Genomic DNA, 26,173 nt, shown 5'->3' with positions numbered 1-26,173 from the left:
CAGTGTGTTGAGAAGTATAATTTCATGCCATTATGAGTGAATAGGAGTAGTTTGGGAAAGGGGCTGTAATGTTCTAGTAAAAGAGAGAAGAAATTTTTTTAGGAAAAACATTAAATTACAGTTTTGATTTCACTTTGTGCCTCTTAGTGGATGGCTACACTTTTTAACTTTTCTAATTTAAAATGAATCTCTTGTGAATATCACTGAGAAAGTGTGAGCATACAGACATGAATAAGACCTATTCCTAGAAGGGTACCTGGAGCCATAATTGGCTTGTTATAAAAAGGCATGTTCTCAGCTCATACATTTTGTCACACCTACTGGTTAACCCTGGATTACAGAATTTTTACAGTTTCCTTTCCTCGGGAGATGTCCAGTCATGTCTATAATTGTTTCCTCCCTCATTTTTACTGCTAGTTTGTTACCTGTTTTCCTCAGCTTTGGCTTCATTTGTATGGTAATGTGTTACTCAATTGGAAACTAATAAACTCCTAAATAGTGAAGTATTTGAGTGTCATGTTGAACCTCTCTGGTGTAATACATTTGTTTTTACTTAACAACTGGCAATAGACATTTTCCTTTTTTTTAAACTAGCATATGGGCAAATCAGTATGAATAACAAGCCTACAGTGAGATACTGCTTTGTTTTCCTGTCTCATTTGTTATATTCTTTACTCCTGTGCTATCTCCAGTTACTTAACAGCTTGGTTATGTGTTTAATGAAATTTTTCTGAAAGAATTTTTAGAAAATGTAGTCAAAATATTTTTCTCTCCAGGTTTAAAATAAAAATGTATGTTTTTGGACAAAGGCTTACAGGTATCTGGGTGTTTTTTCCCCTTAAATTCCTTAAATTTCCTTTCATTACAAGAAATAAAATAAGAAAATACATATACCAGCTAAAATACCAGATTAAAGTGGAAGCTGAATATTTCCTATGATACAGGATAAATTTGTAAATTTTGATCTGCCAGAACATGGAGTAAAGTAGACAGTGATATTTCCCCTCACCTTCTGTGCTTAGTTAAACTTTTGTTGATCACTGGTTTCATTCTACAAGTGCTCTTCCTGCCATTTAACCCAGGATAAAGCTATTTAATGTCAGAGGAGAAGAGGGGATTATTTTCCCATCTTGGGTGGGTGGATTGCAGATTTGGGGGCCACTGCAGCCAAGGCATTTGACATGGAGTGAAAGTTAAAACGTATGTCCTTATTTTCTGTCTTTCAATACATCAAGAACCAGGTCATAATTATCAATTTTATGTTAACTTAAAAAGGCCAAAAACATGACCTTTTTTTTAAATTAGTGGAAATGCTTCTGAATATTTCAAAACTGATTTTCAAAAGCTTTGCAGGAAAACTTAACAAAGGGCACATCATTACTTGTACACACTGTGTGAGATGCTATTTGTACTCTTGTAATTAATATAATTTCATGGAACATTAAGGAATTAAATGATCATTAAAAAAATGTAAGAGCTTAGCTCATTTAGGTAGGATTGGCATAAATTCAAGGAGCCTGTTCAATACCAAAGACCAAACCAAGCCAGAATTAAATGGGTCGAATGTACATGATGAGGATGTTGATGATGACACTGCTCACTTAGATAAAGCAGCAGCCTCAAGGTACTGATAATAAAAGTAGTTAGTAAAAGCTGAGCTCCATTGCATGTTTTACATCATTATTAAGGCTTTAGAATATACATTATTAAATAATATATTGTCATCAGTGTTTCTTATAGTAATGCAATTAGGTCTGTTCTTGGACCTTTCACTAATCAAATAAAACCTTGTTAATAAAAGATGAAATAGTATTAAGAAGCTTAGTAATGATGTAAATGTGGCTGAAATATTCCAAGCAATATTTAAAAGATGGGAGAAACAATATAGTCCAATTCCTTACCTGTAGGATTGCATAGTGAAGTATCGCCCAAGTGTTTCCTAAACTGATGCAGATGAGGACAAATTTGTGTAGCAAAGAATGTTGTTGACTGTAGCATTCCTGCAAAAGTTAGGAAGTGTCTAGTGGATGAGCTGGGTGGTTGCAGGGAAGAGAAGGATGGTCTCTTCTTGATGGCGTTAGAGTGTTGCTTGGAGAATTGGATTCTTTGGTTCTACCAGAATCCCTCTGATGCTAGGCAAGTCATCTAGACCAGACTTGTTGGAGGTTGTCACTAGTTGTGTGTTTCTCACTTTTGTATATCCCTAGTTTGAGGAACCTCTGGCTTGACTGGCAGGAAGGTGGAGTATTTGCAGTTACTTATAAATAAGAACTGTTCTTTGACCATATGAAGAGCTAATCACTTGCTCAAAACTAAGGTTGTAGGTATATGAAATAGAGCACATATGAGGGCACCAGGCCTTGTCGAGCTGCTGCTCTTAGTCCCTTGTCTGCAAAATGGGGAAATAAAGACCATAGGCCACAGGGATGCTGTGAAAATTAACTTCAGTAATTTGTATGATGCATAAAACTACTACAGTAATGAGGACAATGGAAAAGCCAGTGTATAGATCTGTCACCAGCACCCTGCTTGGATGGTGCAATATATAAGGGATGGACCAGACCTACATTACCAAGATAAGAAGTAGCACCATTTGCGTTCAGACCGATACACTGATACTGAATAAATGAGTAACATACACTGATACTGAATTAAGTCAGAGTCCAGTGTAGAAAAAGAATTAAATAATATGGTGAAAGCACATATCCTAATGTACTTATTTTGGTAGGCTGAATTCACCTTGCAGGTGGCATTTCTTAAACAGGGTGCCTGGACAGTGCAACTGTAATTTTATGGTTTTATGATTTTTTTCTGTGCAACTCTCTCAATTTAAGAAGAAAATAATTATTTTCATAGTTAAAAATGGAATAAAGTGCTCAATTTCCTCAGTTTGTAGCCTATCTGGATGCTATACATGGCCTCTTGCAATATGCTAGGGCAATGGTTCTGTGCTAACTGAGATAGGAAAACAAATAACACTCACCATTCTGTCAGAATTTTGAATAACAATTTGAAATATGGATATCTGTTCCTGTGTAATACTTGGAAACAATAGACATAAGGTTTCCGTCAGTCTGTTATCATATTGTTGGTTTTAATTGTCAGTTTTTAACAAACAGTGATTGGTTCAGTGCCAACCAGCCTTTTTACTTTGTGCAAATTATTGCAAGGTACAATGCATGTTCCCAACCTGATAGGAATTTCCTTATGTTAAGTGCTAACATAAACTAAAGAAAGATCAAATGACAGGAATAATGCTGTCAGTTCTCTAGAAATAAGGGGAGTATATATGCCTGAAAAATTTTGTACACAAGACAGCTCTGCTAAGATTGCAATATGGTTTTACATTAACCTTCTTCTATTTAATAATCTCAAGGGCAGAAACCAATACGAGTGAAATGAAAATAATGCCAGCTGATGTGGTCCCTTCCTCTTCTTCTGAAGGCTGTCATAGAAGATTAGCCAGGGACAAAATGTCAAATATTAATACTGGTAGTAAATGTCCATCCATGTATCAAATTGAGGCTTTTTTGCAGCTGCTCTTTATAGAGTTGCTTTGACAGAAAAAACATTATTTGTTTTCTTTCCTGAGTGAAATCAGCTGAAGACCTGAGTACTGGAATTAGTGACCTTTTTAGAAAAACTGTGATTTTTAAAGAAGTTATATTTTCAAGACTTTTTAACAGAATTCAGAATTTCCAAGTATAATTTTTAAAATTGGACTTAGTAAAATACTTCATAATGCCATGTCATCTTTCCAAAGTTTATTAACTTAAGATGAAATTTTGTTTGCTGTACGCTTCAGTTAACTTTGAATTTTAGAAACTATTATTTAGTTACCTTCAACTATTTCAAGCTAATTTGTGATTGTTTTTCCTTTTTCTCATTTAGGGTTGTCTACAAACTTTTAGCTTCGAAAAGTGAAGGAATCAGGGTGCAAGCTTTAAAAGTGTTGGGCTACTTCTTAAAACATCTCGCTCCCAAGTAAGTGTTGGTATAGAACTGAAGAAAATGAGCACGTTTCAGAATGTGTTGCTTTATTTACTGTTTAGCGTTATGTTGACACACAGCTAGAATAGAAACTACACAGAAGGAGAGATTTTTCTTTTATAAATGTCATTACATTGGTTTCTTTCTAATCCATATCTGATACAGTGGAATAACTCAGTATCGGGAGCCTGTGTCAAGTCATTGCTAGAAGCTTTATAAACTGCTAGAAGCTTCTTGGTCCAGCTTGCTGATGCTTCGGTATACCTGTTTATACGTTTACCTTTTTACTGTAAACTACCATACATGGAAAGTAAACCTACTAATTAGAATAGTGATATTAATAGCCAGTATTATTCAGCTTGGACTCAGTGTAAGCTAAAGTTTTCTAAGTGGTTTTTATCTTATTAAAATGGGCCAGAATTGAATATTTGCAATCAAGTACTTCTGTTATGCCTCTGACCTATCGCATGATTTAGTACATAGTCAAGGTAAAGGCCTTTCTTACAAGGTGAGGTTGTCTTCATTGAGATCCCAAACACTCAGTTGTTCATTATAAACCTGTGAAGTAGAGAGAAACACCTTTTGTAAAGGGTTGTTTGGATGATCTTGCTAATTTTTAGTGAGTGTGAATGAAGTAGGTGATTTTTTTTTAAGGCATCTACACTGAGTGAAGTTTTGCTAACTCTTGCTTATTCTTAATATTTTACCAGAATTATTTTCCCCTTTCCCCCTTCTTTTACACTGAAACTGGCAAGCACATGTACTCAGCCATCTGGCATCAGTTAGCCTATAGACAGCTGTCTGTAATTAGGGCTCACATTTTGGAAGTGGATACAGTATTTAGGATTTTCCATCTCTTGTTGATTATGGAAATTATGAAGTTCTTCAGTTGTAAGCAGAATGACATTTATATCCACCAGCCAGGTTACTGGTAAAATTGGCTACAGTTATCAATAACATAATTAACAGCTACCATACATGGTCAGTTAGTTCTAGTAAGGTGAAAGGGCATGGATGGACCCTTTCTTGTATCATTATCCAGGGATCCCCAAGGTTCAGCTCCAGCTCTTTGGGTACCTGAAAGGTCACAGGAACCTGTCACACGAGTATGGAAAGAGGTGCACGTCTCAAGATGAGACACCAAACCTTTCAGGAATTTTACTCATCCATCGGTTGTGTGTGTTGGTCTTTGACTATGTAGGAGTCTACCTCCTACCTCTCCAAATGGAAATGCTTAAAAAAAAAAAGACATGGTTTACATGCCTAGCAAGTGATAGATGTACATTTTTGTATTTTATCTGTCTTTGTATATTACTGTAGGAGAAATGCTGAAATCATGCTTGGACATGGATTATTCTCTTTGCTGGCTGAAAGGCTGATGCTTCAGACAACCTTAATCAGCATGACCACATACAATGTTCTATTTGAGGTAGTAAATACACTGTAGTTAGAATCCAATCTTCCTAATTACTTGGAAGACATTGTTATAAAATTGCTTGCATGTTTGTGTTGATATGTTCCAGATGACGCTAGAAACCTAGCTAGTGTTACAATTAAGGTTTTTGAAGATTACTTCTTTGGAAGTTTTGCTTCACTTGAAAATATACTGCATTGTGAAACATTTTCAATAATTGGCGAGTTGAATTGTTCAAGCAGATGTTTTTTTCATGTATTTTGAATTTTACTTCAGCATAAAACGTAACTTAAAATTGTTGTTGTTGTGGTGAAATTTGAGGCTCTCCAATAAATTGAAATACTATTTTGTGAGAGAATGCAGAAATTAATGATCATAGTAAGAGTTTTTAAAAGTAAGTTATGAACAAGTAGAACAAAAAAGCTTGGATAATATTAGTGCTAAGCTGAATTTTTCTTGGGTCCGATAGGAAGGAGGCAGTCTAACCTCCTGTCAAATTATCTGCTAAGCTTTTTTTAAAAAAAAATTTTTTCTATCATCCTGCTAGATTCTTACTGAGCAGATTTGCACTCAAGTTATACATAAACAGCATCCTGACCCAGATTCAACAGTGAAGATAGAAAATCCTCGTAAGTATTATATGCCTTTATAAATTATGTAATTGCACTGAGATGCCTATTTTAATAGGAAAAAAAACCAGAGCAGCTTATTAATTATGTCCAGCAGACTGAATTCTGATCTTTTTTATACAGTCATTCATGCAAGAGAAGAGATGATGTATGTTTAGTTGGAGCTAATTAGGAAGTGTTCTTCAGTTTTTTGAAAGATGTTTTGTGTGTAAATGTATATGGAATTTACTAGTGACACTTTTTGGTCATGTAGTGGTGTCATGAAATGGATTTTCTAGACTTACGTGCACAGGGTACTTTGATATAATACATGTACACCTTCCAGCACAATTCTGATTACATTATTTAGTAATGTCAGACTAAATTACATGAAGCATGGAAGTAACCTTCATCTTAAATTACTCTCAATGCAAAAACACCAGATCTAGAATGGAAAAATATATTTGCTCATGATTTTGTTTGGGCTAACTTTCTTTGTAGGAGAAAATTCCTAATTTGATACTTCAGTTTTCTTATGAACTTGTATACACATCTTTTTTCTGACTACAGTCTCTTTGTAATACAGTGTAGTGTTTCAATATTTAATTCTTTATGGAAAAAAAGAAATTTTCATTTTCAAAGTCAAAATGGATTGGGAAGTTACATTCTACATTTTAGGGTTAGAGAAATAGATATGGAGGGGGAGACACTTGTGCTTGAAGGTACTTCTGGATAATGTCAACATAAGGACAAAATATCAACATAAAGACAAATGTCAACATAAGGACAAAAAGTTGATTTTCTGTCGAAGGAATTAAAATGAGTAGTGAGTCCTACTTCAAACTCCCTATAATTTAATTTCATTCAATCTGATAGAATCCCTGCTATGGTTAGCTTTGCTCATATGATTGTTACCTGCGAGTCTGGAATCTCCTGGGTAAGCTAGCAAGGGTGAATTCTTTCAGCGTATGCTGAGGAGGTCACTGCTTATATTTTATGGCATGGGCCTAAATTCTGACTTTGTCAGTTTGCAAAATTAATTGTTTTTTCTTAAAGTGACAAAGTGTTTTCTATCGGACTTGCTTCCTCTGGAATATGGAATGTCTTCTCTATTTTTGCCTCTTTAAACAGTAGGTTATAAAGTGGTGTGTACAGAGGAGACTTGAACCATTATAGCATGGAGACAAAATTTGTTCAAGTTTGTTTCTTTACCTATTTAAAAAAAAAAATTAGGATCTTTTTTAAAATTTTGTATTGTTCATATTTGAAGTGATAAACCTAGAATGTACCTGGCTTTTTATTCTTATTTTATAACCTGGTTCATCAGGTTGTGCATTCCTGGTCTTCTAAACGATGTATTTCTGACAGAGACTTGGTAAACATCTATATTTATTTTACAGCAGGCATTTGTGAGAGAGTAACCTTTGGTGTTTCTTATTGAACTGGAGTCTTGCAAGTTTTGATGTTTTACATAACTCTTCTCCCATTGGTTTCAACTTGCACATTTGAAAATCCCATTCAAAGTGAATGTTTATGGAAGTCTTGGAATAAGGGAGTAATAAATTTCACCTTTGTCTTCCCCACACAAATATTCCCTTCCTTTGTCTTTCCTCTTTCCACCTGCCTTCCCAGATTCTTTTTGTTTCAAGTTAGAAGAATATATTTTACATGAATTAGCTTCTCATTAAATGATTATCTGAATAAAGAAATTTCCTGTTGGTTAATAACACTTGACATGCTTTACTTGTGGTTTTTATTTACTAGTGAGTTGTTTTACAGAGGTACTGAAAGTAATTGCGACCCTGCTACGTAACTCTCCCCAATGTCCGGAAACCCTGGAGGTCCGTAGAGCCTTTCTCTCGGACATGATTAAACTTTTTAATAACAGCAGAGAAAACAGGAGGTAAGATGGTTCAGCATGTGCATAACAAATATGACATGTAAATAATGGAGTACTACAAAACTGGCTTCTATTAATAATTAGAAGGAAGCTGAAATAGGCTTATTCAGCAGTTATGTCCATATCTCTTGCAGTTTAAGAAATTGCTGTACTCTATTAGGCTTCTACATTTAATGCTAGAGAAACTTTTATATCGCACTGTTTTTACGTTTACTAAATTCCTCACCTGCTGATATGTAATCCTTAAAACTTTAGCTAAGTTAATATGTTTTAATATGTTTGCACACCTCTGAGATCTGATTTGAACAGCCCATGCATGCATTTTGCAGGAGTTTGCTGCAGTGCTCGGTGTGGCAGGAGTGGATGCTTTCCCTTTGCTATTTTAATCCTAAGAACTCTGAAGAGCTGAAGATAACTGAAATGGTGTATGCCATATTCCGAATCTTGCTTTATCATGCAATCAAATATGAGTGGGGTGGCTGGCGTGTTTGGGTGGATACGCTTTCAATCACACATTCGAAGGTGAGTGTTTAAGGAAATATATTTTGGAAAATTTGTGTTTTATTGTCTGCTGTCATTAGGAGCATTTAAATGCTGAGTCAAGCAATGCCTTTGAATGTAAATATTCTGATTAAATAGAAATGTACTGGTTAGAAGAATTGCTGATGGCATATACTTCAATGCATTATTCACTGTATATTGGAAACTGAGAGACTGTCAGAGCACATGAAACACAAAATCATTTTTTGCTGCTCACAGCTTGATGGTATTCATTTTTACTGTAAGCTAGTGTTTTTAATGGTCTTAAGTTCATCGATTTTCAGGAGTGTTTTGTTGGAGTTTTAGTGCTAGATTTCCATGCATTAACAGCATGACATTTTTAAACACAAGGTGGCGCACCTTATCTATTCATAGACAGAAAGATCTTAACTCATCAAGCAGGGAAGCAAACAGCAGAACTAAGGAAATCAAAGTTTAGGTTGATGTTCTGTCTGTTAAAAATGTGTTAGTTGATTGGAAAGAGGAGATCCTTACTGTGTGAATAAAATGTCAGCCTCCATTTTTTCATGAGTGTTGCCTTGTTACAACATACATTTATACAGTAAGGGAGATTTTCCTAGTGACTTTCAGTTAAGGTGTGGTACATAATTTCCTTTCTCCCATCAAAAAAAGGCAAGACTCTAACATAAGATATAGAACTACTATTCTGTGATTTCAGAGAAGGTTACTCTAGGATTAATTTAGTTGTATATACAAGAATAAATGATTAATCTAGTTAAAAGACCAGTGAGTTTAAGTATGGTGTTACATTTATCATTATTGGAATGGTTTGGGCCTTAGGTGGACCCCTCATACTGGGTGAATTTTTCCTAACAAAAATGTCAATTAATTTAGAACACAACAGGCGTACTTGTTTATCTTCTAGATCACTGATTAGTGAGCTATATAATGTATCAATCATCTATTGTATGTTGCTACTTGAGAGAAATATAGAAGTTGACGTACTAACAATGAAAGAAAAGCCTTAAAATGGACAAATTACAGGTGCAAAGAATTTTGAAACGGATTTTAATTTATCCCAAGGCTCTTCTATAATTGCACAAAGATGCCTGGGAAGGGGAGTGGGTGAGGTGGCCTGTACACTGTTGAGGGCAAAGGAAAAGGCCCTTAATGTATTTAAATGTGCTGAGAGTTGTAACTTGCTGGGGACCCAGCCACCTGCTTGCCCCTGGGTAGAAAAGTGGTATAAACCTACCTCTGTATCTGATGCATGTCAGGGGGACATGGTACCCTTATTTTCTGAACAACTTGATTTTTAAGTTACTGTTCTGTTCTTAGAGAGGTGTGTGTGTGTGTGTTTGGTTGTTTGTTAAGTCTGGGCAATTTTTAAAAAATGGGAAAGATCAGTGTACAGTGACTACTAATGAATGGTTGGTTTAGTCACACACACTTAACAGCTTTTAAATCAAAGCACTACAATGGATTTGTGGACACTAATTACTTATTACATAAAAGTTTTAATGCCTAATCAAATTATCCAGAGCTTATAAAAAACAAAAAACAAAAACCCAGCTGATTTTAGGTGATCATGTTGGCCAAATAGTCCAAAACTCAATTCTGAATGCGTTACAAAATTACTGTAAAATAAGAACTCACGATGCAAATGATACTGCATTCTTAGGGCATTTATAGATGTGCTTGGGGGAAGAGTGAGGTGAGGGTTGTTAATTTGAAGTGCCTGGAATGTCATGTGTATCAATGTCCCTGCGCTGAATTGAATGAGCTTTAGTTTAAAGCGCCCTGCTGCCATTTTTCAGTGTGGGGGACATTGATACATGTGACGCTGGAATCTGTTGGAGCGTGATAATTACCATGGTATGTGGAAATGACAGAAGGGAGTTCTGATTTGGAAGGAATTTGAAAAGATCTGAGAGTCTGATGAAGGTTATTTGTAAAGAGTTGTTTTCATGGTAAGCATGCATGTTGCCAAAGATTAAATGAGGCATATCTAAAACCAGCAAATGAAACAAAATCCCAAAATAAACTGGTGTGAATCCTGCTACAATAATTTAAAGCTTTTTTTAAAAGGATTCCATATTTGTATTTTTTCAGATTAATTTTTTTGGTAAAGGTAATGGTTGCATTTTACATAGTAAGTAATGGTTAAAAGAAAGAGGTGATGACTCATAAATGTGTCTAATTTAAATACATATAAGTAAGCATATGCCAGTAAAAGCTTTTGATACTGACACATACTCATTATTTACTACTGTCTTTAAAAACAATTTTGTTTGTGTTGTTGATATTTAATGGGTAATGAATTAAGTTTCCCAAATTTTACTTGCTTTGAATATACCCAAGTACTTATTGTAAAAGCCGTTTATACATACTATGCTGGTTCTTATAATAAAGGACATTATAATGCTGTATAGAAATAATTCAGTGGGGATATTGCTGGATGCTAAATGTGTTATAGATTTGTTTGATTTCTAGTGTGCTTTCAAAGTACAGTTGAACCTAAAATCACAGGGACAAAATATTTTTTCCTTTAATATTGCTTAGAAAATAACCAGTTTGAGTTTATTTCATCTCTAATTGTATAGCATTGCTACTTATTTTATCCCTTTTTGCAATCCTTTGCGCCATCTTACTACTAATTTATAACACCATTCTTTGATAAAGAACTAGTATATAAAGGACTAGTGTTGCAGAATTGGATAGGTTTTGCAGAGCTACACATCAAGATACATGCAGCTGCTATAAAAAGCCAAAGAAACTCAATTGCAATTTTATTGTCCAGTTTGATAGATTTCCTGCCACCTTTGTAGCAGGGAAGCTGTTTGTCACTGTAACCCTCTCCTCCAACAGCTGCACAACGCTTTATAAGCAGCAATGGCTTTTCTAGCATAATTGCACTACATTGGTTTCTTTGCTTGCAGAATTTAAAAGGTGTGGGTAACCTTTTTAAAGCTGAATTGTTTTGTATTGCTCAGGCATTGTCTTGATTTCCATATTTTATCTTTTAGCCATTTCTTGAAAGCGGAACATGATTGATTTAAAATGTGATCCTAGTTCGATAAAGATGTTAATGAGTAATTTAGATCAAACCCAATGTTTTTTTTCTTATCAAAATGCATTGAATTTATGAAAGCATCCAGAACAACTTTGTTTTTCAAGGATAATGGCCATGTTAGCTAGACCTTAAGCTTAAATCTGTCTAGCCCTATTACTTTGTAATAAGGACCGATGGTTTTGTGGTTAATAATAGGAAACAAGTAAAGAATGGTGGACAAGCTGCCTTCTTGACCTTTCAAATTCCCCAGGATTTAGAAAAATATAATGTTTTACACAATATAATACACTACCAAATTATCTTAATGTTTTAAAATATTGGGAATTATGAATAACTGTTAATTATTTCAGATTCCTTCAAACATGTCACTTGAAAAATTCATGTTACCAAGTACCAAATTAAAGAAAAATGATTTAGATAAGAAATGGATAAATGTTTTAATAACTCATATAGTTTATATTAGGGTTCAGAAATAGTTTCATGTCTGGACTGCAGTTGTATTATGGGATAAATCTGTGTGCAAATATATTTTAGAATATTGTTTACTAATTTGCATAAAAGAATATTTGATTATCCTAATCAACATGAACAAAATTAGTTTTAAAATGTTAACTTCTTTTAAAGTACTGATGTCTAAGAAATTAACAATAAAACCTAGCAATTTTCTTGAAATGGGTTATACCGCTGGATAAATCATTTGAATAGTGTATCTTTTTACACTTTTAAAAAGGGATAATCCCTTCCAACCAGAGAGAAAATTAGATTGTACTACAAAATTGAACTGATGTGCATAAAATTAAATCTCTGGAGGTGAGAACAAGACCACTGAAGAAAACCTTCAGAGCAGAGCTGGAAGTGAGTTTGTGACCCAAGTCTGGGAGGACTTAGTAGGCTACAAAGTTGCATCAAAAGATGGTGCGTTTTTGCAATAAAAAAAAATTGCTCTGCTGAAATATTTTAAATCTAAGCAATAAATAAAGAAATAAGCACGAAACCAATAACTGATGTGCCAAACAAGATTTTTAAGGGTTAATGCAAGTCTCCAATTTATTACAATATAGTAGAGTAATTAAAATAAGTTTGCAGCCCAGTCAAATTGTTTTTGAACTATTGGAGCTGTGAACAACAACTTAATGAAACAGAAGCAGGGAAGTTTTAGCTCCCAGATGAGTCTAGGTTTTTATGAGGTATATTGATTGATATGTCCATTTGTCCTATGTTTTGTTTGCATTTTGAAAGTAAACATAAATTGTTTAGAATATAATCTTTCCTCTTTTCTTTTTATGATAAGGCATATGATAAGACTATGACTTTAGCTTTGGGGGAAAATGTTATGATGCACAAAAATTACTGAGTTACCATCACCCCATCCTCTGGCTCACTGTAAATTGGGATTGGTATTGGTGCATCCAAAGATAATTTGTTTCTTGTATTGAAGAAGTGTTTCAATTTTTGAACTGTGAGCATTACTCTGAGGAAAAACAGGTCAATACATTTCTCATTAGGGTAAAAAATAGTAACATGTTTTGGAATTATGAACAGTTTATTGATCAAATTAGCATCATGAGAACTAGCTTGCAATAGGCAAGCAGCAGTATACAGTGTTATTGGCTAACTTGTTTGACAGCCAGCAACCTCTTTCCTCCTTCCAGTCCTCAAAAATGCACACTTCCTAATGAAAAACAAAGGCTATATCTTAACACACGTTTACATGTTTTAATACAAATGTTAGTCAACTTAGCTCTCGTGTATGCTAATCTTTGTCTGGCAATTAGTAAATGTGGAATGTCAAATTAAGTTAAAATTAATGGCAGAGAGGAATGTTGTAGTTATTAGCTCACAAGTGTCTTTAACTAGTAGTGCGTAGACATGCTTTCCAAACATTGCAAACGGCTATGGATTAACCATCAGATGATTGTGAAGATTAATGATTGGCCTTTTAACTCCCTAATTTAGAACAATTTCTTGTAATTAATTGTGAATTATCAGCTTTATAGTTGCAAATGCCTTAAGAAAAATAAAAAAAATGACTGAACATACATGAATATGAGGTTCTCTAAGCTGACATTTAGCTTTGAAATTGTTGTTGCAAGTTGACACAAGCTAGTATTTATGCCTTAAATTTAGTTAGCCCTATGCTATTCATATTTTAAAAATATCTTGTTTCTACTCTAGAGTGTACATTTTTCTTGATAGCTGTAGCCTTCATTAATCTTAAACACTGACTTTTTATATTATGTTTTATGGCATTCAGAGCCTGCTTTGTGAGGGGTGCTTCATAAACTCAATGTCATGGGATATTTGTTTAAAAAAAAAGTGTTCACTGCCTTCCATAGAAACATCTTTGTTTGTTTATATATTCTGTGTTAATTAAACTCATTTGTAAATTCAAGTAGCAAAACACAAGTTAGGCAGGTTTGCTACAGTGTTTAGGTTTTACAAGGTAGTGTTTCATTTTTTAATAGAAATGAAAACTGCCTCTTCCTCCCTGGCCTTCACTGTCTCCCCCCTCTACCCCTCCCCTGCTCTCCCCTACCTCTTGCTTCCCCCCAACCTTCCCCCCCATAAATTTGCTTCTGAGTTGATGGGTATTTTAGTAGAAAACACTAGATGGACATTTCAACTTACAGTAGAAGCAAACTTTAAAACTAGGATTTTCCAATTGAAATGAAACTTTTAAATACACGAGTGGAAAGTCCATGGCATGCCTGAGGGCAAAAAATGAGTGCACATGGTAAAATTGTTAATGAAGGTGTAGAAATAGCTGAACTGATGGATAAACATTTGTGTTGTGTTTTGGGGAAGAAGCAGGATGGTGTGTTTGAAATGTATATTGATGATAAATGCTTTCCAATCTGTTTGCATCCAAGGAATATTAAATAAAAGCTGCTAGGAGTAAGTTAACTGAAGGGGACTAAAAGGTTGACAAAAGGCATCTGTGACCTGCTGGTGTTAATTTTTCATAAACAGTGGCATATAGTGGAAGTTTCAGAAAACCAGGAGTGTGCCTCAAAAGGGCTCAAATAATGAGCCGACCCACTAATTACAGACTATCTTGAGGATAATGGAAAGTTGGTTACAGGTTTTAATTCTTTATCAATCAAAGATTCATAGTGAAAACCAGTCAACATTGCTTTACGGATAATGGGTTTTGTCCAACCTCACTTCATTCTCTGAGATTTCAAGATTCACGAATAAAAGTGTAGATGGAGTAAACTTAGGGAGATAATATAGTTATGTTTGACTTGGTGTTGCAGTACATTCTTATTTGAAAAAATTAGGACTGCACAATATGTATAAAGCATATGTTGGAAGGATTAAAACCTGGTTAATTTGTATCTTTAAAAGAGGTGTCAATGGGGAATTATCATTGAATCATTTTAGTGGACCTCTTTAAGGGTTAACAGCAGCTGTGATGCAGTTCATGATTTTCATTGATGATCTGAAAGTAAATATAAAATCATTGCCCATTCAAAAGGTTCAGATGACACAAAGATCGGCAGCGTGGTAAATGAAATGGATTAGGCAGTCATAGACTCATTTGGGTTGTTTGATAGGCAGGGCCCGTTCAAAGAAAAGGCACTAATATAACCCACAAGAAAATTATGTCCGAGGCAATAGAGTACAGACTAAGGCAGTAGTTCTCAACCTTTTTTGTACCAGGAGCCATTTGTAAACATCAGTGGCCAGTCCTGACCCAGTAAATAGTTTAAGTAGAAAACAGCCCTCTGGCCCTGCTGGTGCCTCTCACTCCCAACCCACTGCTCTCTGCTGCCAGGCCCCAGCATTCCAGTGTGTGGGGCAAGGGGAGGATGTGTTGGGCAGGTGAGGGCAATACAGCCCCTTCTTCCCCCCACACCCCACCAGTGCTGCTGGCAGTGTGGCTGGTGCAGGGCTTCTGGCAGCAGCAGCAATGAGTCGCAGTGCTCTGCTCTCTCCTTCAGTGCCAGGTCCTGTCTACTGGATTGTGGAAGTGGCTCCTGCCCATGCTGGTCCAGCTAGGCTGCAGCTCTGTGCTCACAGTGGGTGCACAAATGTGGTGGGAGGTGCCCCCCACTCCCCTCATGCATTGCCTGTGCCCCCCCAAACATGTCATCTGTGCCCCCCTCCCCACTCTGTAGACTTGCTTGTGATAGCTGCTTTCCATGCTGCCTGGCTGCCATGTGCATACGTGCACATACATGTGCATGTGGCACCCTCTGTCTGATCACCCTCCTCCCATTCCCATCAGTCCCTTGCAGACTGGAACTCTGCCAGCCTGTAAGGGGAAACCTGTGACTTCCTGTAGCAGGGCACTGGGATATGCCTGCTCCTTCTCAGGTGGCTTGCTCCCTTAAAGCTGCTTGCAGGTGACAAAGGAGGGTAATTAAGAACTCACCTGATTGGCAGCAGACGGGGCTGGAGTTACATAAGCCTTGAGCCTTAGCCACCCAGGCAGTCCAGTCCTGGGAGTCACGAAGTGAGGAGCTCCTAGCAGCAGAGTTTCTGAATGCTGAAAGAAAGCTCCTTTGCACCTGAGGGAACAGGGGAAAGTACCTGGGCCAGAGAAGGGTCTTGGTTATATGGGTAGGTGACCCTGGTTTGTGTTAAGGCTTGAGTGCCTGCAGGCGGTAGGTGCTTGTTATTAAGCTGTACAGGTAGTTTAGCATGGAGCCCTGTAAAGGCAAGCAAAGCTTACTTAGAGGTCCACCAGCCCAGGAGAGGGCTAGAGTAGGTGCAGGGGCCTAGAGAGTATGGTTTCATTAGCCTCAGCCCCAGAAAGGGCTTGGGAGTGTGATCAGAGCATCCAGGGATACAAGCAGGCCTGAAAGAGTAAGACCCAACAAGGTCCTAAGACAAGGAGAGTACCTGAGTGTGGGACATGGAGGTTCAGGAGCCAGGGATTGACTGACAGTTGGACTAGAGGGTCTATGGGCCCAGGGACAGGGCAAGAGCTGGACAAGGTTTCACAAGCCTGGAGAGAGGGGTTGTGAGCTGGTCCGGGAACCTAGAGAGATGGGCAGTGTGGGCGACCAGGGATCCAGGAGCCCAGAGAGAGGGGCTGTACGTGAGACCAGTGGGTCTGAAGCTCAGACGGAGGTACTGTCCATGGGACCAAAGATCTGGAAGGCCAGAGGGAGCCAAAGATGGGGTCAGGAGGCCTGAAAGTTCAGAGGAGAGGCTGAGTAAGGGTTCAAGGGCCCAATGGGGGCTGAGTGTGAATATAACATCCTTAGGTAATATCTGCAAGGTTTGAGGCACTGTCTAGAGAAGGAACAGAGCCACACAATTTGCCCTTAAGGCTCTACAAGTCATAGTCAGCCCAGAAGGAACTTGTCAGGCCTGAGGGATGGATTGAGACTAGTGGGGTCCAGGAGAGACTTGGAATAGGAAATGTTAAAATTAAGGTTTACCCTAAGGCCTGTGGGCAGCCTCCCTTATTCAACTTCCAGTTCAACTTTTGTGTGGTGGGGGAGCAATCTAGAGAAGATGACATTAGAGTTGGAGTTGGGCATAAGCTACACTGCCACCAAGGGACATCACAGCCACCTCTGTGGCCATGAGCCTGCTACATTTCCCGTGCTTTTTCTTCTTTAAAGGAGAAAATCTGCATTTTTCCATAGCAAATGGAAAGGCTGGAACTCTGTTCACTAGGTGCAGTGTTTAACATATGGTGAATCACAAGAGCATCTCTTTTTTTTATGTATGCAAAATATGATCCATTTTTTAAGTTTGTTTGCAACACTTTCATACATTGTTCCAACCCACTTTTGGGTTGTGACCCGCTGGGTTGAGAAATGCTGGACTAGGGGTGGCCAACCTGCAGCATGATGCATAGGGCAGCACAGTGACAATACGGCAGGAAGCAAAACATCAATTGAGCAAGGAGCACAGGAGGGAAGCAGAATGCAGAGCTACAAATCAGTCAGGGACCACAGGATTTGCAGGAGAAAGCAAGAGCAGTAGATCAGGATGGAGAAGAGGACCAGAGTGGCACTTGAGGAGGGTGCAAGATTAGTATTTGGCATGCCTGCCAAAATGGTTGCCCCCCAACTCATATAGACGATGCCTGCAGAATGGGAGACTTGTACTCTGGAAAGTAATGACTCCAGAAAGCATCTGGGGTCATAGCAGACAAAGAAATCAATATGAACTTCCAGCACAGTGCTCTGGTAAAAAAAAAGATTTAATTTGATTGCTGGCCACTTAACTTGGGAAGCGAATAGGAGTAGGGAGGTGGCTTTTAACTTTGCCTATTATTATGTTAGTGAAAACAATACTGCCATACTGGATAAAGGTCTCGTGTCCACATTTTAAAAAGGATGTTAAACTGGAAAGGGTTCAGAAAAGAACCATAAAAATGATTCAAAGGCTGGAGAAAATGCCTTACACTGAGAGGTTTTAAAGTGCTCAATCTGTTTTAGTTTATCAAAGAAGGATGGAGAGGTGTCTATATTACAATGTATAAGTACCTTAATGGTGAGAAAATATTGAGTACTAATGAGCTTCTTGATTTAGCACACAAAGGAAGAACAAAAATAAATGGCTGGAAACAGAAGCCAGAAAATTTAAATGGGAAAGAGCATTTTTTTTTTAAAATCCTGAGGGTGATTTACTATTCAAACAAATTACCAAGGGAAGCATTTCCCATCTCTTGATGTCTGCAAACAAAATTGGATGCCTTTCTGGATACTCTAGTTAAATGCATGCTACTGGCTCAATACGGGGCAACTGAGCAAAATGTAAGGCACGGTAGTGAAATGTTTTGTCTCAAAGTTTTTATGATAGCATCAGTTTATTTTAGACTGGCCTAGAAATACAGTTGACCACTTGGGTAGTTAGTGCTACCAGGATACATGTTGTATACATATCACTAAGGTGGTTACTTAAAAAGTGACTGTCTAAGGCATTATGTTGCAGTGTTGTAATGGTTTCCAGAGCAAAGTTGCTCTGTTTGCAAGATGGGTTTAATAAGTGCCAGTCCTGCAAAATTAGTCTGCGATCTGGAAGTCAGATTATGTTCCATCTGGCTCAATCATCACCTTAAAAATTCTGCAGATTAATTGCTGCTCTCCATTATACCAAAGTATGTCTGTTAGACAATGGTGTTCCTCACATGTAACTGAAAGCAGAATTTGACTCTGCAACTGGAACTTGTTTATGCATTGTCAACAGAATTGGTAATTCAGGGTAGAATCCAGGAATCTCTTATTGTTTGGCTCTGTGGTGTAAAAATCTTAACTATATACAGCAGGGAATTGATAACACAATTGATAACAGTGTTTATCATCCCATTAAGAAAACAACAGAGGACATTACCAATTACCTTCTGATTCTGCCTTTGTTCTGTCTGCCACAGCAGGGACCATAGCCAGCATGTGGTCTGCTAGCTAATGCTGAAAGGTATCTGTGTAAGGGAGAGGGGAGGGGGAATCCCTGCTTAGTTGGGAGTGAGGAGGGAGGAGCAGGGGGAAGGCAGGTGTTCCCTCCTCTAGGTCTGGAATACCAGGCCAACACCAGGAAAGCCTGGAGCAAGCTCCAACACCCTCTCCTGGTGCCTAAAATGCTAATGAGAACCTTCTTACAAATTTTATTAAAACACACACTTATCACCCTATGCTTCCAAAGGTGGACATACGGAGCAACCTTTTTTTTTACCAAGACGTCATAGCACAAAAACAATTGCATATCAAAAACAGATGTGTACATTATATTAAACTCTCAAACAACATGCATCAACTCCCCACAAAAACCCAAACGCTTAGAGTAATCTCTTTCTTCATATAAAACCCCATGAAAAAATTTGTTATCTCAGTAAGCACCTGAAACTCTCTGCCCATCTCTTCAGTCCCCTCTTTTGGTTTTTAGTGAAACAAGCGTGTCCAGTTCTTGTTCCTCCACTTCTTTGTTTCCAGTCTCTTTTTTTGTCCTGTTTGATGTAATATTTCAGTTCATGCAGCCCCAGCTTCAGGCACAATCTTTCAGTGACAGCTATACCTTTAAGCACCCAGAAGTTTCTTACTTACTATAAACTAGTTTTAATACATGCTAATAAAGTCCTTTCTTCTGGTCCCTTTGGTATGTGACCATATAGTACCATCTCCCACACTAGTGACAGGTTTATTTTGGTGACACAGTGGCAGACCCTTTCCTATAGCTACTTTGCATATGTACAGTCCCAGAATACGTCCCACTGTTGCTTCTTCCCTACACCTTTCCTTTGGGCACCTGGATGAGCTTGTCAAGCCCCACCTGTGTTGCTCTTGTTTCACTGGCAAGATATTTCTTACAACCATCCATGCTAGGTCAGCATGTTCACCTTTTAGTTGTTTACCCACCACCACTACCCACACTTTCTTCACTTGTCCTTCTGTGAAGTTTCCCACTGGCACCATCCTCTCTCTTTTACCACTTTCATCAATTGCTTATGATCCTTCAGTATCTCCAGTGCTACCTTCCCTATCTTATACCTCTGCATGAATTCTTCAATCCTGATGTAATGCATTGGTGGTTGCCATGCTCATGGACTCTTCAAAGAGGTCTGATATGCTCCCCATTTCCTCAGAATTGCAGCTGTGTGAAATTGGGTGTTGCGTGTTGCTTTCCCTTCTCCCTCCGTTACTGCCTTGCATATTGCACTTGCACATTTTGCATAGATGAACAATCACAGGCCCTGCAGCCCCATGCCCAACACCCATCTCTCTTGCTTTTTACAGTTCAGTCTAGCCAGGCTTTCTTTTTCGGCATTCCAGAAAAACTCACATAATTTTCTCTGTACTTTTGTTTTCTGCCACCATATCAGTGGGAATACAGTTCCTGTATATAGAACAATCAGCAGTAGCATGGCCTTAGAAGTTGCCACGTTTTCTGGCAAAGGACAGTGTCTAGAACATAAAGTATTTACCATAGCCTTGCTGTTACCTTTTCCCATACTGTTATTATCTTTCCCTTCAGCATCCATCATGATTTCTAGCACTAATTTCTGCGTCTTATTTGAAGGCCCAACTTCTCCAAGTCCCTGCAGTTCCCCACTCCCATTGCTGTGCTTTTCAATCTATTTAGCTTAACCCCCATCCATTCTCCATACTCTGGTGTGTGCTTTAGCACACTTTCCATTAAAAATCTATCTGTATCTATATTTGTCATCCATGTGTAGTATGTATTTTACCACATCCCCTCCAAGTATCTTTACTTCTCTTATAATGTTGTTTTTTCTTATTCTTTGTGCTGATAGTTCCATGCTGCACACACACAGTAGTGGTGACAGGGTGTACCCTTGTCTTACCTCTGTATGGATTTTAAAGGCCCTGCTTAGGTACCCGTTAATTTGGACTTGACTCTGCTTCTCTGTACAATAACTTTATCCTATAAATTTCTCTGGGAACCATCTTTCATCTTGCTCCTGTCTGTTTCCTTCTTCTGGTATAGCTCTTCATAAAATCGTCTTGTTGCCTCTAACACCTCCTCCTGCTTTTCCACCTGGGCACCGCCTTCTTCCCACACTCTTTTAAGCTCTCTTTTTGCTGCCTTCATTTTGTCAGAAAAGTATTGAGACCATTTTTTCTTTTATCTGTCTTTTAAACCAGGTTTCTGATTCTTGTCTTGTTTCTTCTAGCTCCTCTTATACCTATCTTCCTTCTGTGGCTTCTGTTAGCAGTTCTGGCATCTTTCTTTGCAGCTGTCTTAGCTCTTTTGTTCTTTCCCCTGCACATCTTTGGCCTTGATTCCTGAAGAATTCTCTTGTCCTTTTCTACACCATCATCCACCATTCTCTGGTACTCCGGAAATATTTCTTCAGTGTTTGCCACCCCATATACTGTCCTGTGTACACTTGACATATATTTTTATCTTGTAACAGCCACCCATTAAACTTCCACAGTTCCTTTCTTCTTATGGAGCTCTTACCAAGACTTATTACCATCTTCAGCATCCAGTGGTCAGTAAAAGCCACATATATGTTTTTTTTCTTCCTTATCCCTATTTCTTTGATGCAAGCACAAAGTCAGTTCTTGATTATTTCTTTCCATTGGGTTCTGTTCTAGTGAAAACTCCCATGCCCACACATCTCTTAGTGACTCTTCTTTTATTATATTTGTTAACAGTCTGGATGAGCTGTCTACAGCTCCATTTCCTCCTTCCCCTGTTCTGTCGCCTATTTCAATTATAGAATTGAAATCTCCTGCTATTATGCGTGAAATCCCTCCAACCATGTAAACCATTAGTTTTCTAAGCTTCCCTCCCTCTGTGGTGGTGCATATACATTGAAAATTTCTAATTCTGTTCCCTTGATTGATAGTATCATTCATTGCAATCTACCTGTGATGACTACTTCTAACTACTTTGCTCTCAGGTCTGGGTTCTTGAATAATATTGCTACTTCTGTTGCTTTGTTTTCATTTGTTCCTGACCACCAGGATGATCCCCATCTCTACTTTTTTTCAAAGTATTTATAAGCCTTCTCCCCTAGTATGCTACAGTCTTGTAGGCAGATTGTCTGCCCTTACTTGGTTCAACACTGGTTCACTCTGTTCCATCTTTTCTTTGTTAAAATACTCCTGACGTTAAGGAAAACTGTTGTCAGTGCCATTTATGTTTGTTTTAAAATGAGTGTACCTTTTGAAGTTTGTCTGTGCTTGCTTGAGCTGAATGTGCCTGTCCCTTTAAGGTTAGTCTCAGCTACTGCTTGGGGTGGTCAGCTCTTCCCCTTCAACACTCGCATTCCTTAGCTTTTGCAAGCTGCTGAATCACTTCTGCATTTAAGAAGACTTGCATATGCCTGCCTCCTCCTGTCTTCTGGTCTCCCCTCCGGGCTGGACCCCAGAGTTGTTAGCACCAGGAAACTGCTCTCTGGTTCTTCCTCCAACTCACCTCCTTCATTATCAGTTTCCTTGTTCCTTGTCTTCAGCCCCTGGGTTTTATTTCTTTTCCTGGCCTTTCTCCCTGGTTCTTTCTCTTGTTCCATCTCCTGCTGTGGTCTGTAGTATGTCTTCTTTCTTCCTCACCTCAACCTTCATGTCTGAGCTGTTTGCTGTTCCTGCTTTCGTTTCCATTCAGTCCCCTATCTTCTCCTGCACCACCTCAATTACAGACATTTTGCCCCCCTCATTCTTTGTTTTACTCTCCTGTGGGGTTTCTGCCACCATTTCTAACTCAGTGTCCAACCCCTCCTCTGCTGCTCTCTTCCTCTGGATTTTGCTGTTCCTCAGCGTATCAGGCTTTGGGGTACCTATGATACAAATGTCCCTCTGGGGTAGAGACGGGTAGGAAAAAGGAAGAAAGAAAGACTGTCACAGTCACGGAAGACAGAAAGGAGAAGTGTTGCTTTGGGGTGGGGAATGGTACATTGGAAGGGTCTGCTGAGCCAGAGGAAGTAGTGAGAGAGAGGGATCAGCAGCAGCTTTTCTCAATATAGAAGCCCTGGAGAACTTAGTGAGAATGATGGAGATGAGGAAGGCAGGAGGGACAGAGTCACTGATGGTCAGCAGTGATGTGGATGACCCATAAAACATGAAAGATAAGTACCAGTGGCTTCCACATTTGCTTTATCATAGTGTTATGCTTTGCAACTTTAAATGTGAGAAGTGTATTGGCAAGGAAGAGGTTGGACTGAATGGTAGCAACTTTCAGGTCTATCGACGTGGATGTGATATGTCTACAAGAATGTGAAATACCATGAGGAGATGAATATAAATATCTGGAGAAGAGATGAGTTTTGGGGCAATCATGGTGGGCAGGGACAAATGCGAACAAGGCGGCAGGGTGGCATTAATTAAAAACCCAGGGGTTAAAAAGTCAAGCAAGTGCAAATGTTAGTAGAAGGAAGAATGCAGAGGGTGTTGTTGGAGACAAAAGAGATGGATGTAGAGTTGTTCCCCTTCTCTAGTTGTTGTGCTGCTTCCACAATACTCAGTCCACCCGTTTCTATCTCCTCTGTTTCTTCCACCAATGTTTCTTCCTCCAAATCCATCCCAACCTCCCTTCTACCTCTTCCTCACTCATCTGATCAAAGTCATCCCCCTTTTTAGGTTGTGCTCTGGGCATCTGTTTTTCAGGTGCCCTTCCTTACATATCCCACATTTCGGCACTTTCTGGCATGCATGGGCTCTCTGCCCTCTCCCACCATACCGGTAGCAAATGGTTAGGGTACAGTAGACCACCAAATGCCCTTCCAGCCTGCATTTGCTACATTCATGGGGCTGTCTGTGGTATATGATGTAGCCTCAGTGCCCTCCTACATGAATAACTGATGGCAGGCGCCGTACCTCTCCTGGGCTCCCCTCTTCCTCCCTTAGAATCACCCATGCCTGAAATGCCCCAATCCACACATTATATTCGTTTCTCAATTTTCCACAAACAGGACTCTCCAGACTGTCTTCTCCAACCATCTCTCTGCATCCATTTCTTAAAGATATTCAAATACAATTTAACAATGGTCACTCGCTCTTTCTTGACTCTTGTTCAGTGGCAAAAATCAGTCTTTGCAATTCTTCCTTCTCCTCCATTTCCTTGTAATTTCTCCAGAACAGTGCATAGGTACCTCTGTGTTAGAAGGTGAAACTCCGTGAACTCCTGTTTGGGTAGACCATCATGCATTGTGTAAGTACTTGGGGTTCACTTTCAAAATATCCATCAAAATCTAACTGAAAAAGTCATACATCTCCATGGGCCGTCTCTCTTGTGCCTTCTCCCTAGTCATTGTTGTGCATATCCTGACACTCAAAGTCTCTCTAGGCTCCTTGTCCCTGTTGTCCGGGCTCCACTTGCCTCCCTCTTCTGGATTCCATCATCTGGCTCCTCCTGTATGTTCTTCTTCAGCTCTCTGGTTCCTGCTACTGCTTTCCCAGTCTAGCTGTTTTCTGTCTTCTTCCCATTGCTCTTCTTCTGGCTTGCTCTCTTTGTGTAGTTTGGGCTACTTTCGCTTATGCCTTCATTTTTGTGCATTGCTGCACCAGCTGCCAATCAAATTCCAGCTTCTGGTCCGAAATTCCATATTTGTGACTCTGCTCTGTCTAGTCTCTTCTCTTCTTCTCTGATTTGTGCTTCTCTGCTCTCAGTTCACCAACATTCACAGCTGCCTCCATCTCACTGCTCTCTGCTCCTGCCTCTTGGGTCATCAAGCAAGGCTGCAGGTGCCGCATTTAAGCTGATCCCACAAGAAGCCAAGAAGCAATATGCTGATGAGAACCTACATTTTTTATTTTTAAGGAAAATTTTATGTCTCAGGCTGAATTAGCCAGATCTGTTCTAAATCCTTTGAATTATTCAAGAACCTTATGTTGCCCTACAACCGACAAGTATCCTCTACCCCAAACTTTTCAGCCTGGGACTTCAGCTGCTTCCAAATCTTTTGGCAAGCACCTTATGTTCATGCCAAAGCCCAGAGACTTGGGATTTGGATGCCCCTGAGTTTTGCTTCCCTCAGCCATGTGGCCAGAGAAACAAGCCAGGGAGGAATCTCCCATTTCCATAAAATCGGCCTGTAGCCAAGATCCTTCGATTAGGAAGCTAGGCAAGTGGGAAGCTAACTATGAGGCTTTTGTAGGGAGTCCTGTCTGCAAGCAGACAAGGGTGAATCCTCCACTAGATAGTTCCATTTTAATTGCATTACCTTGGCTGTAGTAACCTACCATAAGAATAAGTTAATACAGCTCAGCTGAATAAAATGTAAGTCGGTGCTTACTAAATACAGTCCCCTGCAGTGCCAACTTTTTCAGGTCATGGTGAGCCATTAAACTGAATGCATTTCAACTTCCTATTCACTCTCACAGCTGAGCTCTATGCCTTTCTTTCCCATTTCCAATGATTCCTGTTTCTTTACCAGCCTTAAACATATGGCAAGCATCACCAAATTAATCCTGAAACAGTTCACCCAGAATCCCTCTGTTGTCCTTCTGAAGCCTGTGATATATAATTAGCGTGGCCCTGCCCTCCATGAGGTGGAGATAGACCAGGTTTCCCTGTGCCTCATCTGGATATAAATTTTTGGAGGATCCCAGGACTTGTCACAGAAACACCCATTTTCCAGTCGTTAGGGTAGGGGGTGCTAATTAGCACATGGATCCTTTGTATACGCACATACTGAGTATACGCACATACTGAGCAGTGCTGAGCTTATGGGGTCACTGTGGCTTGAAATGTTGTTGATTTTGCTAGGGCCCAGCTCAGTGAGCTATATGGTAAATCATGAGCCTTTTGGTTTTGGATTAACAGTTTGTAGTATATACAAGTAGGTACACAAATGCTGCTTAAAAGTTTGTTTATGGAGTACTTGGGCTAAAACTTGCAGCAGCTTCATGAATTCTGGTTGAACTGTAAATATATGAGTATTTGATGAAAATTACTACAGGTGTTTTTATTTCAAGGTCATTGTTTTCAAATTTGCTTCTTAGGGAAAACAGGGTCTGAGAGTAAGGGAGGGGTGAAGGGGCTTCAGGGAAAATAATTTGGGAGGAGGCAGAGGGCAGGAGGGCTACCTGACTCACCAGATTTATTTTCCCTGCTGTAGCAGTGGTAAGGGGACAAATTCAAGACAACCCTCTAAAAATTAGATTCTATACCTGGAAAATTATAACAAATTTATACATTTTCCATATATAGAATCCAATTTTGGGGGTGTAGTGAGTTGTTTCATAGTTTCTAGGGTCGGAAGGGACCTGAGTAGATCATCTAGTCTGACCCCCTGCCATGGCAGGAAAGAGTACTGGGGT

General features: G+C 38.8%; 1 protein-coding gene across 9 annotated transcripts in view; it reads left to right on the top strand.

Moving 5' to 3' along the window:
• LRBA (LPS responsive beige-like anchor protein) overlaps positions 1-26,173 on the top strand; it is a 580,756-nt gene that overhangs the window by 97,083 nt on the left and 457,500 nt on the right. For 6 of the 9 annotated variants that reach the window (XM_019534457.1, XM_019534455.1, XM_019534461.1 and 3 more), the window contains exons 17-21: positions 3,892-3,984; positions 5,311-5,419; positions 5,952-6,033; positions 7,777-7,915; positions 8,242-8,434. In XM_019534457.1, coding sequence (XP_019390002.1) covers positions 3,892-3,984; positions 5,311-5,419; positions 5,952-6,033; positions 7,777-7,915; positions 8,242-8,434 — 616 coding nt within the window. The remainder of the gene's footprint in view (positions 1-3,891; positions 3,985-5,310; positions 5,420-5,951; positions 6,034-7,776; positions 7,916-8,241; positions 8,435-26,173) is intronic. The other 3 variants (XM_019534459.1, XM_019534464.1, XM_019534463.1) reach the window with 1 other exon arrangement.

The sequence above is a fragment of the Crocodylus porosus genome, unplaced genomic scaffold (assembly GCF_001723895.1).
Source record: "Crocodylus porosus isolate Cpor-Errol unplaced genomic scaffold, CroPor_comp1, whole genome shotgun sequence".
In the NCBI taxonomy this organism is placed as follows: Eukaryota; Metazoa; Chordata; order Crocodylia; family Crocodylidae; genus Crocodylus; species Crocodylus porosus.
The sequence above is the reverse complement of the archived record's forward strand: the minus strand, read 5'-3'. Positions and strand labels throughout refer to the sequence as shown.